Source organism: Balaenoptera musculus, chromosome 4 (genome assembly GCF_009873245.2).
Source record: "Balaenoptera musculus isolate JJ_BM4_2016_0621 chromosome 4, mBalMus1.pri.v3, whole genome shotgun sequence".
In the NCBI taxonomy this organism is placed as follows: domain Eukaryota; kingdom Metazoa; phylum Chordata; class Mammalia; order Artiodactyla; family Balaenopteridae; genus Balaenoptera; species Balaenoptera musculus.
In genome coordinates this window covers 47,578,724-47,598,025 of record NC_045788.1, presented here as the reverse complement: position 1 = coordinate 47,598,025, position 19,302 = coordinate 47,578,724, and the positions used below count along the sequence as shown (strand labels likewise).

The following is a 19,302-nucleotide window of genomic DNA, read 5'->3' as shown; positions in this document are numbered from 1 at the left end:
GAGTTACCTAATCTGTTCAATTCCCTTGCTGGTCTCCTCCTGGCAGTTGTTTCATGTAGTTTTGATCTCAACCAGTCTGCCTGAGATTTCAAACCATGTTTCTGTCTCAGCCTATTTTTAAGATTAGTGAGCACACAAGCACACTACAAATGCACATGGATGTGTCTATTATATGCGTATGTGTGTACAGCTGAGTATATAGAACAGATTTCTTGTTTAATGTCTAAGGAAATTTGTCTTAGAGTCAAACTACATATATATGCTTTTAATGTTAATATTAAACTCTATTCAGTTGCTAAATATTTTCTATCATGTGAAGAAGAGTAGAGAGGAAAATTATTTATGTTAGTATCACTAATGATAATGCTGAGTGATAAGTATTATATGACGGGTACGGAATGCTATTAATGGTGAAACTCAGGATTTTGAATGGCATCTGCCCAGAAGATTTGCAGTTAAACTAGTCAGAGGGGCCAAGTTAAACAAATGGTGAGTTATGTAAAACCCACAAAAAGAGAAGGCATTTTAGGCCAGCCTTGCAAATAAGAACCAAAGAATTATGAGTGAAATGGCATTTTTTTTCCTAGCCTGCTGTTCACAGGAGCTCAAATAAATGAAATCATTTTTCTCTGCTTTTCACTCAGCAGTAAATCATTGGTAATCCAAGGTTGGTAGAAAAGCAACTATGAAGCTCAAAGAAAATACAAGAGAATATTTTTTTTTTCCTTAGGATGGGTAAGGACTTTCTAAGAAAAATGTAAAAATCACAAAGGAAAAATAGACTTCATTCCATACAAGTTAAAAATTTTGTACAACAAAAACCCCATTAAAAAAAACAAATGATAAATGATCTACTGGGGATAGTAGCAAAAACTATATCAAAGGGCTCATTTCTTTATGATTAATAAGACAGACCAATAAAAGCCCAATTAAAGCTGCATAGAAACAATGAATAACTTGCAAAAGGAGAAATAGGAATAACAAAAATATTTAGTCTTAGTAATCATTGAGATGTGAATTAAAGCAACAATAGATATACAGTCTTTTCCATTGTATTAATAAAACTTAAAAACAAGACATAATAATAAATGCCAGTATGGTTGCTAGAAGTATAAATTTGTATATACCTCTGATAAGCAATCTGTCAATACTCACTAAGCTTTCTTACAGGAATCTAACCTAGGGAAATTAAAATAGATGAAAATAAATATTTATGTGAAAGAACGTTCATTTCAGTGGTATTTATGGTATCAGAAAATTAGAAGCAACATAAATACTATGCAAATAGTTCACTTATTATGGATTTATATTATGGAATATTATGCAGCAATTAAATATAATTTAATATTTTTAAAACCATAAGGAAGAGTTCATATATCAAGTGAAAAGGTGAAAAAATAAACTATTCACATGGTAGGGCCACAATTTTGAAAAAACAAACTTTAAAACATATCTTTAAAGAAAGAAAGCAAGTTGCCTAAGAGTTAAACGGAGGAGTGGATTTAAACACTTGGGTTCTAGTCTCAGCTGACTTTGTATATACCAATTAGCGTCCTTGAGTATCAGGTTACACATTTGCAAAATGGAAGGTTATTCTTCTCACCATAGGTTTCTCATTGGATTGTGAGAAAACATAGATACATCTGTAGAAGTTATTATTCTCAGTATTATTTCTGCAATTTCCTCTTTGCAGATTCTGATATGTTTTCAAAATGCATCTCTTCAAGTGGAAACCTTATGGTAGTTATTCAGAGTCATAGAAATAAATATAATCTAATACAAGTGTGGCCACTTTCTTGGCTTCCAGGGATATCAGAACACCTAAAAGTTGAATTGAAGAGTTTGATTTCCAAGAGCATTTCCCAAGTCATTTGCCTCAAACTGAACAATAAGCTTGTCCTTCTGTCCTCATTCAGTTAATGACACACCTAAAGGATGCAAGAAGCAATTCCAGTAGCAGGTGGTTCAGATCCAAGAAGTTACAAGGGTTATTTATCTTTATGGGAGCACTGATGTATATAGCACTTCTTACCTGCTACTTACCTGTTGTAAATGTGCCCAATCTGTCAATATGGTATCTGAGCAATGCTTTAATTAACTGTAGTTATAGCTCAGGGAAAAGCTCTACCAATTTTTCCTCAATAACAGAGATTTAATGGAGATATGATAATTGAGGTAGTTTGTCATTTAGATGAAATGTTTTAGCAGCTTTTTGGATAGTTCTTGAGTAATGTACATGGAGACAGTAGTTTACTTTGGTTTATGCAAATATTCAATGCAGTATGATAAACTGCATTTGCTGTTGAAAATTTCATAATGCTAGATTACATTGAAATATTGTTGCATGTTTTGATACGTAAAACTCAGCAGTTTTATATTTCCATTTTTTGTTACCACAGCCCTTTTTATATTTAATTCAGATGATACTAGATTAACAGTGGCTTGAAAACAAATTGCCTGAGTTTGCGTATACATTTAACGCCTGCATGTGGATGAATAGGACCGTAAGTCTTTCTCCTGGATTTGCTTGACCTATATAAGTTGTTCTTTAGGTTTAATTGGATTTTTTTTGCTATTGTAAGCAGAATCGCATTCAGGTTTTAAATTCAAATTCTTCTGTGCAGCAGCCTGGGCACACGTGTATTTTGTCACGACAGGAATTAAAATCCAAACTCACTAGTTTAGAAATTATGCATTGGGAAAGTTTGTGGGTAACTCAAAGGCATGGGGTCAGCTATGTCAGGGGGAGGGCCCAGATGGCTTTGTCTCTATCCTTTTTTAAGATTTGAGATCACTCTGATGGAACTGACAGTATGACTAATTTAACCCTTTGAGGCAATAGGGGAGATTTTACTGACCTTTAATGGATAATTACTGGAGGAAATAGTTCTATTCATTTGGAAGCATTTTTGTTTCCTGCTGCTTAAATGGATAAGTCTATAGATTACACAATGTCTTTCAATTTTTAGCACTTCTCAAAAAAACCAAAATCTTCACATTGAGTGATAAATCCCTTTAAGAATCTGTAAAGTAACTCTGCATTTGCAGTAGTTAAATGTTACAACTCTAGAGAGGTTTTTTATATGTTTTTAGCTATATCAAGAGTGCTAGTGAGCTTTTGGCTCTTAGGTTGAAATGAAAAGTCTCCCTGAAGAATAAAATTAGATAGACTTTATCAAAGGTGTTTGGACCCTGAAGTATATTTCTCTGATAGTATTTCTTTGGGGCACTATTGAAATAGTTTCTTTTGATGTTGGGCTTGGAAAAAAGTTTGTAATCTATAGTGTTCCATTTCTATGAGTTTAAAGATGCTTTTCAGGATCAAAATAATTTCCTATATTTGGTAGAAAAATATTGGTTTGGTTTAGTAGTTCAATAAAATTATACGTTAGGTTAATTATCTATGTAACAAGTATTTTTTGAGCACCTTTATGAGGATCACTTGGAGAATTCCTAAGAAGTGTGAGTTTTGAGTCTTCCCTTTAAGGGTCTATTTCTTAGTTTGGAATAAAAGAATTATTCATATTAAACTCTAGGTAGCAATAGGCAGAATTATTTGATCATCAGATTGAGGGAGGAAATTATGTGAGAATTCAAAGAAGGGAGATACTTATGCTAAATAGGATGGCAAGGAGATAAGTTGGGAGTTGACATAGAGAATGACTGAAAGTTGGATGGGCAAAGGGACTGAGATAAGGTAGCCTGGCAGGAAGAACCACTGAGCTCAGAAGTCAGGGATAAGCTTATTCTGGCCTGGGGGCTCCTACTGAGGAGTGTTGAGATTAAGAGAGAAAGAAGATTGCTTTCAAAATGAAAGAGATTCTATTCCAAGCCTAAGAACTCTAGGTTTTACTTGTGGACATTAGGAATTATTAAAGGCTATTGCACAGGAAAGTTGATATGCCAGGAAAATAAATTCAGCAGCATTGTACAGGTTCAGTGTTGAGGGATACTGGAAAGAGGTTTGCGGTCTGAAGATCCAGTTAGAGGACTGTTAGAAAATTCAGGAATGAAAACATGGATTGAAAGAATGGGATGAAGGTACAAATCTTGCAAGAAGAATGGACAGCATTTAATGACTGAATAGACTGAGGATGAAGGAGAGAAAATATCTATGTTACTTTAGAACCTTGAACATGGATAATTGGGGGAAATATTATTTTTAATGGAAATGGGGAAGTGGGCAGGAGACTCGATTTGAGAGTAGATGATAATGTGCAAGCTTTTGTATATGCTGAACTTGAATGTCAATGAGCTTGTTATGTTGAGATCAAATGTCTCATAGGAATAAGTTTGGGTCCTGATTTGGTTCTGTGCTTGGTTTAAATGGCATTATCTCATTGTTTGAATCAAGAACCAAGCACCTCATTAGAAAGATACTTTTGCATGTACAATCACTTTGCACTTCACAAAACTTTAAGAGAAGTCAGTACTTGATGGACAATTGTTAATAGGTTTTATAGTTAATTAATTTTCATAGAGAATCAGAGAAGGAATTGGGGATAGAACTCAAGTTTTCTACCCTCTAGCTCAATAAACTATCTTGGAAGATTTTAATAATTCATAGAACTGTAGGGTTGGTAGGATCTTAAGGGTCATCTAGTTCATCAACCTAACGCTACAGTTTCTCCATATCATCATTAATTCATGGCTATCTAGGCTATATTAGAGCCCCTGTGCTGGGGAACTTAAGGTAATCCACTTACCTTTGGATGGGTCTGATTGAAATCTGTCTTCTTGTAATTTTAGCCCATTTTTCTGGGTTCCCCCCCCTTGAAGGTCTACAAATTGAACAAATTAGGTATGGCTCTCAGTCCATAATCCTAGTGGAAACATGTTTATTTGCTTTAAGATAACTGAAATCTCCTTCAACTGGTGGGAAATTCAAGCTCAGTCATTATTCTTTATGCTTCCTCCCACCCCCAAGTTGCATAAAGATCTTAAGGCTGATACGGTGTGATCATTTACTACAGGTGTGGTGCTGTGCTGCTCTGGGGATTCCTTAGAACTCCAGTGTTGAGTGTCCAGACTCCTAGTTACTCTACCCTGCTCTTCCCTCGAAGATGGTCTTGCCACCTCCCCCAGGGCACTGCTCTGTGCAGAGGCCCTCTGATCTCTACCACTTCGCAGTCTGGAGGAAATTCACTCTCTTTTTGGTGTATCCCAAGACACTGTCTTCTCTTTTTTTCCTCTGGAAAACTCACCTAATTTCTTCAATGATTTTAGCTTTTACAAATGTCCAGAGGAATTACTAGCATCAAGTAACTTTAACTCTCTGTGCTGTGTAAGTTACCGAGGCAAGGAAATACCAAGGGCTTGACGATGTGTTTGAAATGAGAAAGGAAAAATAAAGAACAAACATAAATTAATATTCCAATAAATAATCCTGCCATATAAATTTAAGCCTTGTTGCACATGGAAGCCTTTGGAATCTTTCATGACTCTCCTACAATTTAGTCCAAGATATCATTGCATGATATAACTTTCCAAGACATTGTGTAACGCTATTAGCTCCCAATTTGGGATGGTTTGCAGGATTGTAGGTACACATATGTTTACTTCTTATCACTACTTTATTCATAATAATATTTAAATTGCTGATTGTTTCCCAACTGGATAATAGGTTGAGCTGGTCCATGAGAGAACTGGCAGTTAAAGATTAGCTCATTTGATTTATGGATTCAACACAGATAAACCAAAGAGGCAATAACCCCTCCCCCCTCCTTCATCTGTGAATAACAGATTTTAATGCAGGCATATTTTAACACTGGTCTTTCCTATTTTGTCTTTAAAAAGCAACAGCTTTATAAGGTGAAGATTGAGATGTGGAATTCTGTCTCTTCTATATTAGTAGGAATTTATGAACTTTTTATTTACTCACAGGTAATGAGTGTGTGTATGGCAGCTACCCTGAAATTCCTTTGGAGGAAATGCCAGATGCAGATGGAGTGGCCAGCACTGTCTCCCTCAATATTCAAGAGCCATGCTCTCCAGCTACATCCAGCGAAGCATTCACTCCGAAGGAGGGCTCTCCTTACAAAGCCCCCATCTACATCCCTGATGATATCCCCATTCCTGCTGAGTTTGAACTTCGAGAGTCAAATATGCCTGGAGCAGGCCTTGGAATATGGACCAAAAGGAAAATTGAAGCAGGTGAAAAGTTTGGGCCTTATGTAGGAGAACAGAGGTCAAACCTGAAAGACCCCAGTTATGGATGGGAGGTAAGAATATATTTTGAGTTAACACATTTATATATATTAAGATGTGTAAAGAAGAGATTACTTTTTTAAATGTCCATAAAATAAGCAAATTCCATTTGTTGCAAAATGTCTTCAAATAGATTTTTAAGGATGAACCTCCCTTACAGTTTCACTGCTTGATAGAGACAAAGTATTGCTTAGAGATATGGCATGATAGAAAGGAACTCAACTGGTTCCTTGAATGATCAAAGGATAGTATCTTGAAAACATACTAAAGGATAGAAAAATAGTTTTTTAATTAGCATTTGGAAACATTGAATGTGGCCATCCCTACGGTATGTGGCATAAGCAAACAAAAGTCATCATATGACATGTTCATTGTATTTTATCTTTTCTTTTTTGGGAAGGGGGCTTGGAAGATTGGAGGAAACATTTGTCTTCTCCATTTTGTGGCTTTGAGTTAATTTGGTTTTACTTTCATTCTACGTGTTTATTTTGCTCTGTGTTCTAATATATTTTACCCCTCTTATGATAACCCTGCTTTGATTCTACATGCTTCCAGAATGTGTGTACTGTGCTGAATCCTGTGATGATTATATTCAAATTGATTTAATGAGTAATTCATGTATAAAAATGGCAGCAAAAAACAATATGAAAATCAGTTGCTAGTTTCAGTCATTCTTTTTATAGAACCCATCTGTAAATATGTAAGAGTGGGAAGTTATGGTCTGATTACAAAATCTAAATAAATTTTGTTTCAATAAGGACAGGTAACTATGTCATTCTTTTGAGTTTATAATTTTTGTACAAATTCAGTATATATATATATATATATTTCCCATTTATCTTTATACCTTAAAAACTTTTGTGGTTAAATCACAGCATCATAGTTCCTGGAATATCTGACCTATATCTGAAAAACTTGTAGGAAATTTCTACATGGGCAAGAAAGTGTTTTTTGGAGATGTGATTGACCTTTGGTTTCACAGTATTTCAGTTAGACGGAAATTGGATAGATTTATTTTGGTATGTTCTCTTAATATTTATGATCATTAATAGAATATCTGGTTAGCTTTTTAAATAGAAATAAATATGCAGTGCCTTCAGGACTTAATTTCAATTTTTTGTCCCTTTGCTTTATATGTGTCCCCTTATGAAATCTGCTCAAAATGCCATAATAAAAACAATTCTTGTTCAAATTCTGAAATGCTAAAAGTTAAGATCTGGATTTCACATAATTACAAATGAGAAATCCTTCCTTAGTTTTGTTCTTAGCCACAGCTCTGGTAAAGTTGTGGTTTAGCTACATTGCCTCTAGACATGTACATTGATAAGAGATTGTTAACAAATCACTGTAGCATTAACTGATATGTGAGTTGAATACGTTTTAAACCAAATGCGTACAAACTTTACGTCATTATTGTTCACCTTAAAATAATGGCTATAAACATTCTACTAATAAGTAACTCATTAAACTTTTATTACAAAATCTCTAGAGTTAAACAACAAGTGCAGTACTGTTCGAGATTATCCAGAAGGCTTGGAATAAACCAAGACTTAATAATGAAATCATTTTGCAATTCCAGGGTTGGTAAATGCAAGTCTGTGCCTTATTAAACAGTATACCTGTGGATTCGGGGATGAACCTGGGGATAGTTCTATATTTAGAGGAAATTTAAAAATAATTAATTTTTTTCTCCTTGGAGTAAAATGTCTTCAATATATACATGGGCAAATACTTACCTTGAGGAATGTAAAGTAATTCTTTTCATTATGTCAAAACTGAGTTGTTTTATTGCTTGGAATTCAAGATAACTTTACAAATAGTTCATGACTCTTTGGCTAAAGATCACCCATTTCCTCTCTCTCCTTCAAGAATTCAGTTGATGGTCAATTCGGTGGTTTTCTTCGCCATTTTAATGGTCTCTCGCTTTTGAGAGTGTAGACTATCTGCTCTAGATGTATTGTGAACAAAACCAGAGAAAGAGCTTTTTTTGGGGTGTGATTTTGGCAAACTTGTTGTCCACGGAGGAACAGTTGAGTTCTTGACTTTAGTATTTTGTTTTCTAAAAAAAATCTTACCATGGTTAATACCTAATCCAATCATGATCAACAAAGGCACTTGCACAAAGGCATCTGACCTACTCGCGTGTGCTCTTTTAAATTGTTCTCGTGTCATATTTGCCCTCAACTGTAGCTGATTTCCCTCCTGTTTGGTTGGACAAATAGTTGTGATTAACTAGTGTGGCTTCTTTTTTGATACTCCTTCATTTTAAAAAAATGATGAATTGAAGGAGAAAATAACCTCTTAGGCCAAAGAAAATAAACATGAACAGAGGAAACCCAGATTCAGCAGTTACTGAGTACCTACTATGCATCAGATTCTGTACTAAATGTTTCCTTGAGAGAAACCCAGCCTATCATAATTGGAGAAGTCATTCCTATCTCTAGTACTATGCTTGCTCTCTTCTCCCTACAAAGTTCCCCTCTTTGAGCATTTCCTGTTTAGTAAATTGCATTACCATCTGTTCAGTTGCTCAAGCCAAAAAAATGGATCATCTTTGACTGTACTCTCTCCCACACCAACCATGTCTGATTTATAGTTCCTATATTCTATCAAGCCTCCATTCTTTGCACAGACTGGTCTCCCTACCTGGGAATCTCCTTTTCCTTCGCATCTTTAGCAAGTTTCTATTCATTCCTCAAGTTCTCTTCTTCCATGACATCATCCCTGACCTTTCTAGTCACAATTTAGTACTGCTTACATTTTGTCTCACCATAGCATCAGGTAAATCCATACTAAAAAACTTAAAGCATTGTGCAGCATCCAGACTGTTTGCCTAGTTTCCCTAATAGAGCAACATTTCCGTGAGAGCTGGCATAGTTGTATCCACTAAGTGCAATGTCTTGATTGTGTCCTATCTGTGCTGCCTGTGGTGTTGTCTAATGCTAAGTATATTACCTGAAATAATCATACTGGATTAGTCGGCTCAGGCTGCTATAACAATATGCTACAGACTGGGGGGCTTAAACAACAGGAAATTTATTTTCCCACAATTCTGGAGGCTAGAAGTGTGAACTAAAAGTTTCAGCTGATTCTTTTCCCGGTTTGCAGATGTTGCCTTCTTGCTGTGTCTTCACATGGCTATTCCTAGGTGCATGCACATACACACACACCTACACACACACACAGAGAGAGAGAGAGAGAAGGCGGTGGTGGTGAGCACACTCTGGTGTCCTTTCTTCTTATAAGAACACTAATCCTATTGGATCAGAACCCCACCCTTATGACCTCTTTGAACCTTAATTACCTCCTAAAGGCCCTATCTCCAAATTTAGTCACACTGGGGTCTAGGATTCCAACATAAGGATTTGGGGGTGGCTTAAACATTCAGTCTATAACACAGACATTTAAAAAATAATTGTTCAGTAACAGAATGAGTGAAAGAATAAAAGAATAAATGAAGGAAAGAATGAATGGATATAGGATTATGTTACTCTGAAAGAGATGACAAGAAGTGAGGACTTAGGTAGGCCCATGAAAAAGCTAGAATCTGGATTTTAGACATGTGGAATGAAGTCTTAACTCTGCCACTACTGTGTGATTCTAGGGAAACTACTCCAAATCAATTGATTCTTGCATTTTTATTTGACTAATGGGCTAATAATAACTGCCACACATCATTAGCTGTTATGTAATTAAAATTAAGTAAAGAGATATGGTAGTTTCTTCAAAGAAAGTTTTTAAAAGAGAAAGCTCAAAGATAGTATTGCAGTTAGGGCCCACCTTTCTGAACCCCATTTAAATAATTTTTTAAGTTAACTATATTTCCCCAAAGGGGTACTTCTGGGGAATCATTTAAGTTTGTATTTTTGAGAACTAGGATATTTTTGAAAAAACGTTTTATAGACCAAAATATACAGTTAGGTAAACTTAAGCCATAAGCATAAAAAACATCATTTGTGTGATTTCTCCAAACCAGTATTGACTTAATAAAGAAAAACTTTAAAAATATTATTAGAGTTTGGTAGTGATTTCCACCTTGCAAAGCATATGACTTGTCTGTAACAAAGAGATTTTCAAAGACTAGGGAGTGCTTGATTGTCTCTAGGACCTAAAAGTAATTAGTGATAGAACACTTTTTCTTATGTTTAGAACTTTAGAGTTACTGATTAGTGAAGAATAATTTAAAAAATTCTCTTGGTTCAAGTTGAGGTTTTCTTATATGTTTCCTTCTAAGATGACCATTATGTGATAACATAAGAATTGCTTGGCAGAACAGAAGGGAACAGGCTTCTGGAGGGAGACTTCCGAGGCTCAAATCCTCTTTAGAGTTCGTGTACTAGTTGAATGATTTGGGAAAAGTTACTAAATTCGCTGTCCCTCAGTTTATTTGCATGTTACATGGTGATAATAATTGTACCTACCCAATTAGAATTGTTGTGAAGATAAAATGTGACATCGTGTGTTAAAAGCCTACCAAAGAGCCTTCCATCTGTTAGAAGTGCTTAATAAAGGTGAAGAGCAACAAAAGCTTGACTAAAACACAGATCTAGCCAGTGTCATTAGATAGGGCAAAAGCCAATTATATGTTATTTACTGATTTTTCTATAAACTATTGCTCTTTCTCCCACTTCTTGTTTTCTAGAAGTTCAGTTACCTCCAGGATGATCTAATTATGTGACTCTGAGTTTATTGAAAAGGAGGCACTGATTGCTTCCTAATTAAGAATTAAAACAAGGATTCAGGAGAGATTAATAAATTTCTTTTTAAGCCAAAGAGTAATTTGGGTGGCACATTTTTTAATAGTCTGAAAATGGGTCATTGGAAAAAGAGAGTGAAGTTTTGTTTCTTTGGAACATTGCCATTTAGCACATTTTCTTTGCCTATATTTGTTGTCATTGGCCATCATAAAACTCTGCGAGTAGATGTAAGTCAGTGCACCTGTTAGGTGCCAAATCTTCTGTTCTGTCTCACCCAGAATTGCTCCAGATTACTTTGATCAGTTAAAATACCAGATATGAACTCAGCTTTTCTTTTTCTCCCCTCAAGCATACACATATTCAGACTTAGAAAAATAATGACATGAGTGGACAGTAAATTTCTCTTATGTTGGGTTAAATAGATGGGAAGGAATAGTGGAAAGAGATTTTACAGGAGTCAGACATTCATTAAATAATTTTGATGCAGTGCTTTGACAATACATTATATTCTAGCAACATAGTCCTGAAATGTGATATTACAATGAATGTGTGCCTCGTTATATCATTTTAAAAGAAATAGTTCTCACATTTGTAAATTTGATTTTCAGTACTGTGGTAATGCCTTACCCATTGAAACATGAAATCTATGTGTTAACTGAAACATGAGCATACATTAAAACAACAACAACAACAACGTCAAACTTTCAAGATACCTAACAACTGAGTTCAGAGTCAGGAGGTTGACAATCAAATAATGTATGTTTGGTAACAAAGAAAAATGGGGTAATTTTAGAGATATGTACCAGGTATCTTTGAATGGCAATATTTCTCACTTATTTCTCTCTAGGTCTCCTTGGGTCCAAAATGAATTTTCTCTGGTTTGGCATTGATTTCAGAGAAAATGTTTATTCATTAATGAGAAAGTACGTTCACATAACAAGTTGTATATCCTTAGAGGTAGATAACTAAGAAGTGAAGACCTTTGTCTTAATAATTCTGAAATGAATTGATTCCAAGAGAATTATCATGCCACCAAATATCCAAAGGGGTGTCTTTAATAGGTAGTTAGGAAAGAAAAATGTAATCTAATAATAAATGTATAATACCATAAAACCTTGTATTACAAAGTATTTATTAAGTGTTTGCAATATTATTTAAAAGGTGGCAAATATAGTTTGGATATTAAATTTTACTATGTGAGGAATTAAGACTCCACGCTTCCACTGCAGGGGGTGTGGGTTCGATCCCTGCCTGGGAAACTGAGATCCCACATGCCTTGTGGCCAAAAAAAACCAAAACATAAAATAGAAGCAATATTGTAACAAATTCAATAAAGACTTTAAAAATGGTCCACATCCAAGGGAACTTACCTTAACATAATAAAGGCCATATGTGACAAACCCACAGCCAACATCGTTCTCAACGGTGAAAAACTGAAACCATTTCCTCTAAGATCAGGAACAAGACAAGGTTGTTCACTCTCACCACTATTATTCAACATAGTTTTGGAAGTTTTAGCCACAGCAATCAGAGAAGAAAAAGAAATAAAAGGTATCCAAATCGGAAAAGAAGAAATAAAACTGTCACTGTTTGCAGATGACATGATACTATACATAGAGAATCCTAAAGATGCTACCAGAAAACAACTAGAGCTAATCAGTGAATTTGCTAAAGTAGCAGGATACAAAATTAATGCACAGAAATCTCTTGCATTCCTATACACTAATGATGAAAAATCTGAAAGAGAAATTAAGGAAATACTCCCATTTACCATTGCAACAAAAAGAATAAAATACCTAGGAATAAACTTACCTAGGAGACAAAAGATCTGTATGCAGAAAACTATAAGACACTGATGAAAGAAATTAAAGATGATACAAACAGATGGAGAAATATACCATGTTCTTGGATTGGAAGAATCAACATTGTGAAAATGACTATACCATCCAAAGCAATCTACAGATTCAATGCAATCCCTATCAAACTACCAAGGGCATTTTTCACAGAACTAGAACAAAATATTTCACAATTTGTATGGAAACACAAAAGACCCCAAATAGCCAAAGCAATCTTGAGAAAGAAAAATGGAGCTGGGGGAATCAGGCTCCCGGACTTCAGACTATACTACAAAGCTACAGTACTCAAAGCAGTATGGTACTGACAGAAAAACAGAAATATAGATCAATGGAACAGGATAGAAAGTCCAGAGATAAACCCATGCACATATGGTCACCTTATTTTTGATAAAGGAGGCAAGAATATACAATGGAGAAAAGAGAGCCTCTTCAATAAGTGGTGCTGGGAAAACTGGACAGCTACATGTAAAATAATGAAATTAGAACACTCCCTAACACCATACACAAAAATAAACTCAAAATGGATTAAAGACCTAAATGTAAGGCCAGACACTATAAAACTCTTAGAGAAAAACATAGGCACAACAGTCTATGACATAAATCACAGCAAGATCCTTTTTGATCCACCTCCTAGAGAAATGGAAATAAAAACAAAAATAAACAAATGGGACCTCATGAAACGTAAAAGCTTTTGCACAGCAAAGGAAACTATAAACAAGATGAAAAGACAACCCTCAGAATGGGAGAAAATATTTGCAAATGAAGCAACTGACAAAGGATTAATCTCCAAAATTTACAAGCAGTTCATGCAGCTCAATATCAAAAAAACAAACAATCCAATCCAAAAATGGGCAGAAGACCTAAATAGACATTTCTCCAAAGAAGATATACAGATTGCCAACAAACACATGAAAGGATGCTCAACATCATTAATCATTAGAGAAATGCAAATCAAAACTACAATGAGATATCATCTCACACCAGTCAGAATGGCCATCGTCAAAAAAATCTACAAACAATAAATGCCAGAGAGGGTGTGGAGAAAAGGGAACCCTCTTGCACTGTTGGTGGGAATGTAAATTGATACAGCCACTATGGAGAACAGTATGGAGGTTCCTTAAAAAACTAAAAATAGACCTACCATACCACCCAGCAATCCCAGTACTGGGCATATACCCTGAGAAGACCATAATTCAAAAAGAGTCATGTACCAAAATGTTCATTGCAGCTCTATTTACAATAGCCAGAACATGGAAGCAACCTAAGTGTCCATCGACTGATGAGTGGATAAAGGAGATGTGGCACATATATACAATGGAATATTACTCAGCCATAAAAAGAAATGAAATTGAGTTATTTGTAGTGAGGTGGATGGACCTAGAGTCTGTCATACAGAGTGAAGTAAGTCAGAAAGAGAAAAACAAATACCATATGCTAACACATATATGTGGAATATATTAAAAAATAAATGGTTCTCAAAAACCTAGGGGCAGGACAGGAATAAAGACACAGCTGTAGAGAATGGACTTGAGGACACGGGGAGGGAGAAGGGTAAGCTGGGATGAAGTGAGAGAGTGTCATGGACGTATATACACTACCAAATGTAAAATAGATAGCTAGTGGGAAGCAGTCACATAGCACAGGGAGATCAGCTCTGTGCTTTGTGACCACCTAGAGGGGTGGGATAGGGAGGCTGGGAGGGAGACGCAAGAGGGCAGAGATATGGGGATATATGTATATGTATAGCTGATTCACTTTGTTATAAAGCAGAAACTAACACACCATTGCAAAGCAATTATGCTCCAATAAAGATGTTTAAAAAAAAAATGGTCCACATCCTAAATAAATAAATAAATAAATAAATAATAAAAGTGAGAAAATGCTAAGAGAAAAAGTGAGGCTTAGTTAATAGGACCTTGAATATGATTGTCATTGAGGCCCAAGAAGACATTATGGATTCTCTTAGAATATAATGAAATAAAGAAAAGAATGTGCAATTAATTTCATTCATCGTGTCCTTCCAGAATACATAGCAGAAACCGTATCTCAGGTTGTTAAAAGAGAATAACAGTTTACTCTCCTGAGGCACCATGAACTACCCCTAGTTTTGACCTGGGCTCAAGAGGGATCTCTTTTTTTGTGTGTGTGAAAATGTCAGAATCCCATTACCCCCACCCACATATGCTCTGCCATCTTATACTTTCTTTCATGAAAGGTATTGATGAAGTTCAGCATGTCTACTCATCTTATGGCTGCTTTGACACCTCTAGTATTTCCGAAGTGTAGCTGAAGATGTATGCAAGTCTGATATGAAACATTTTTAAAAGTTCTCCAAATATCAAGAGTTTTTTGTTTTACTCTGCCTTCCTTGGTGATCAATTAGAATTTGCATGTGAGTCACTCATTTTTCAAAAGCATTGTGGGAGATTTTCTTTCAATTGGAAGTGTATCCCACAAAATGGACCAAAATGAGTTTCTTCCTTATTTATTCACCCACACATCTGCATGATTATTGCTTTCCTCTTTAGTTGCTAAATCAGTAGTAAAACTCATGGGTTCAAAACATGAAATGTTCAGGAAAGATCCTCTTTCAAGAGATTTGACAGTTGACTGTAGGATCTGATCAATCCAGGGGCAGAGATTCTTTATAATGCCTTGTTATTCTAGAACACTTAAAAGTTGGGCCCACTGCATCAGGATATTCTGTTCTCTAAGCTTTTTCCTTGAGGATAAGTTAGGAAGCAGTGGGAAGTAGTAAGGAGTAGCTGATTCAAATCTATCTTAGAAAGACAAAGAGTTGGTTCAGTTTCTTTGCTCCCTAGTTTGTCTAGTGTAGCAATATGGAGAGAATTTGTTCAAGCAATGTTAAGGAGGTAGTATGGAGAATTGGGGACACAGAGGATTTGTACATTGTTTCATTTGAGCAATAAATAAAAATTTTATTAATGTAACTTTTTTACATCAATAGAATCATACAATAATTTTGATGTACTTCTTTTTTACATAATTCTGTCCAGAAATTTAAAAATGAATTAGCATTGCAGCTAATTACTGAAAGCTTAGTAAAGAAATACTATCCTCATTTTTGCTTTGGTACATCTTTTGGCCTTTTATGATATAGCTGAAGCTAAAGTTAAGTCAAATATTGTATGCTTTTTAAGAATATTTTCTACATGATAATTAGTAGGATTGTCAAGCTAAAAAATTCACAAAGAGCAAGACGTGGCCTGCTATCATTATGACAAAGAATGATATAAAAGGACTTTGTGTGTGTTTCGAGCAAATAGATACCAACAGCTACCTGTTAGGTTGTCATTTCTTTCAAGTCAATATTTGATATAACAAGATTTTAGTATGGCAAAGATTTTTGACAGCACTTTTGTTATAAAGGAACTTTTGCTTGTACTGATAGAAAATGAACAAACATTACAGAGAAATAGCTCGTTTCACTGAGCAGCTCCACACCATCGTGTGGAAAAATGTGACCGAAGGAGAAAGTCTCAGAGGAACATTCATGGCCAGGAACAAGACACGCAGGTTCAAGAACAATTAAAAGTTTATTCTAGGATAGTTGGTCATGCCATCTGCTCCCAATCTCTACTACTTCCAGATCCAAACCCTATCACACTATTAAACATTATCCCATCAGTTTTCAGACCAGACTTTTATTCCACCAGTTAAATGCTGCTCGAGACACAGAAAATAAGTTATATTTCTCCAACTAATCCTAGGAAGTCAGTTGTAGAATGTCATCTGATACAAAAACAATGTCTCCAGAACTCAAACTGTACAACCTTACACACACACACACAAATACATATGTTTTCTTAAGTTTTTAAAAATGTACCATTTTGGAATCTTCATTTTGGATTTGGATTTCATATCTGAGTGTTGTTTTGGATGTTTGGCCCCAAGGCTTTCTCTACGAAACCCATATTAAGTTGGGTGCCTTATGGTTCTGCCTTGGCAGTCACTGTTAAAAAAAGACACTGTAACCCCGTCCCTCCTCTCCCCCAAAACAACAAAAAACGAAACAAATCTTTTTCAGAAACACCAAATTTATAAAGATTTAATTGAATTTAATTTAAATTTATCAAATTTATAAACATCAAATTTATAAACATCAAATTTATAAATGGATGTTATATAAACATCCATTTATAAAGTCCTTTCTCCCTATATATCCCTGTCATTCACTCTCTTACTCTTTCAATATCTCACACATCCAGCAGGTGCTGCTCTCAAAGACTCTCCCCTCTTAAACACCATCCCCATAATCCAGGCCTCTCTCCCTGCCCCCTCTCTCTTTATATATATATATTTTTTATATATTTTTTTAATCGTGTAGATGAACTTACTCAATATGGACTTCTTCCATTCTAGTATTACCTAGTAAAAGTTACCTGGCACCTGGATGTGGCTAATGAACAAGGACCCAGACACTGATCCAGGAAAAAAGACTCCTTCCTCCCTGTGGGCAGGATGGGAAGAGGGTAATGATTACAGATACCCCTACTCTGAAATCTCTCTTATTCCTGCCGCACGCACACCTAGAGTTTTGGTCATGCATAGGCAATACACGTATATTTTCTGTGGCTATGATTATACTTTCTATGACTCGCATTACCTGTGACTATTGGCCAGTCAGCTCACGTCCCAGATCCATGAGAGGTGGGCACTTGTGCCTCCTTCCAATGGGCTGCCAGTGGTATTTTCCTCTGACACTGCAGCTGACCGCCCAGGCTTCCCAGGTGTGCGTGGCATGGCACAGAAACCTCAATTGCTTGACAGCCACAGGTGTGGATGATTTGTTTTTTCTTTTTTTCATTTGTTTAGATTCTTGTGGTAGGAATTCAGCAGGTGTGTGATGGCAGCATAGAATCTCCACCATGGCACAGAGGCTAGCTGCCCTGAAAAAAAGATGTTCTTGTTGGTCTCGCAACACTGCCAGCTTGAATCCCTGTTTTCCTGGAAACCTCACCCAAGGGCAAGACTCTGCCTAACCAGTGAGTTAGGATAAGTTCATCTCAATAGATGAGCAAGAAGAGCCTCCTTATATGAACCTAATCTACAAGTAGCAGCAGGTTACCTGGCTCTGCCCTCCTGGATTTTTTTTCTTCTTTTTTCTTTCTAACTTGAGCTGGTATCATTCCAATTACAGGGATATAGGAAACCCTGGACTTGGTTTCCAAAGAGATATAAACCATGCTAGGATGCTGTTGTTGACATATAAGTTTCTGCTCCTTTGATTGAGACTAAACATAGGAGCACAGATTGAGAGTGGTTCTGTGCGGAGTTTTCCACATTCCTGCCATCTCCTCAGGAAGTTACTAATCCTGGGACCCAATCGGTTCAGTATAGGGCAAGGTAACCTTGGAGATTTTTCCAGACCATGTCTAGCTTTAGTGAAGGGGTGGGGGAGGCTAGCTACTGTAATACTGAGGGAACCAGATAGAGAAGGAGGTAACCAAGAGCCATTGCTGTCAGTCTGTCAGCGTGTGGGGCTGAGCCATCCAACCTTTTCCTCTCCTCGCCCTCATTAACCTCTCAAACATTTGTCCTATGGCTTCTCTTGGCTAGGTCATGATATCCAAAGAAATGGATACATACGCAGTAGGTTACTCAGTTTCCCTTTGTCACAGACCCTTCCCCAGTTTTTCTCTTAGAATCAAGCTTGGAGTTTATTTGATGTTGTTTTTACTTGTGTACACATAGTATAGGTGAGGGTTTCAGGGGCAGGGGAAGCTACACAGTGATTTGCCTTCTGGGCCCTATATACCTCTCTGGATATAGACATTGGTCATCTCTTCCCTTTAGGTGGCACAAATGCAACACAATGCAGTGATGACACGTGTCAGATGAGCATATATCTCGAAGGGCAGCAGATGGATCTGTAAATCAGCTTGGGGAAAAGGGGTGTCGTGTGTGAGTGTTAGATAGTCAGTAGACGAGGCTTTCATACTGCATCTTGACCTTTGACAATGCAGATATTTATGTTAACATATATTTGATGTATCTGCAGTCACTGAAGAGAACTGGTTGTTATAATCCAGAGAAGTAAACATTAAACATCATATGAAACATTCAAATCAGTTTTGCAGCTGTTATCCTTTTGTAGTGGCATTTCATATGTTCGTCTTTAGCTATTGCTAATATTTTAATCTCTTAAAGAGATAATTATTTAATCTCTTGAGAATCTAGTTCTTCTGTAATAACAATTAAGTGAGATTAAAACCCTTACACTGAACTCCAGGATTGAGAGTGGTCAGTCCTATGTCCAGCATTTGGTTAGAACTTACTTTATATCCAAGTCAATGCCCCCTTAAGAGATGAGGAGGGATTAAAAATATCTCTGTTGCCCAATGGATGATACTCAAAAGAAAAAAAAATCATCATTGTGCTTAATAAGAGAACTGACAAGCAATCATAATTCTTTCCGTTAAGTAAATATGTTAGAAAAATTTATTATGAAATGACACATTATGCAAGCCAGGAATCAAACATGACATCCTTGCATTAAATACGGTAGATGCCATTAAGGA

At 36.0% G+C, this 19,302-nt stretch overlaps 1 protein-coding gene across 6 annotated transcripts in view; it reads left to right on the top strand.

Moving 5' to 3' along the window:
* The window catches only part of MECOM (MDS1 and EVI1 complex locus), a 565,106-nt gene that overhangs the window by 274,798 nt on the left and 271,006 nt on the right, over nt 1-19,302 (top strand). For all 6 annotated transcript variants that reach the window (XM_036851220.1, XM_036851213.1, XM_036851211.1 and 3 more), the window contains exon 2: nt 5,884-6,221. In XM_036851220.1, coding sequence (XP_036707115.1) covers nt 5,884-6,221 — 338 coding nt within the window. The remainder of the gene's footprint in view (nt 1-5,883; nt 6,222-19,302) is intronic.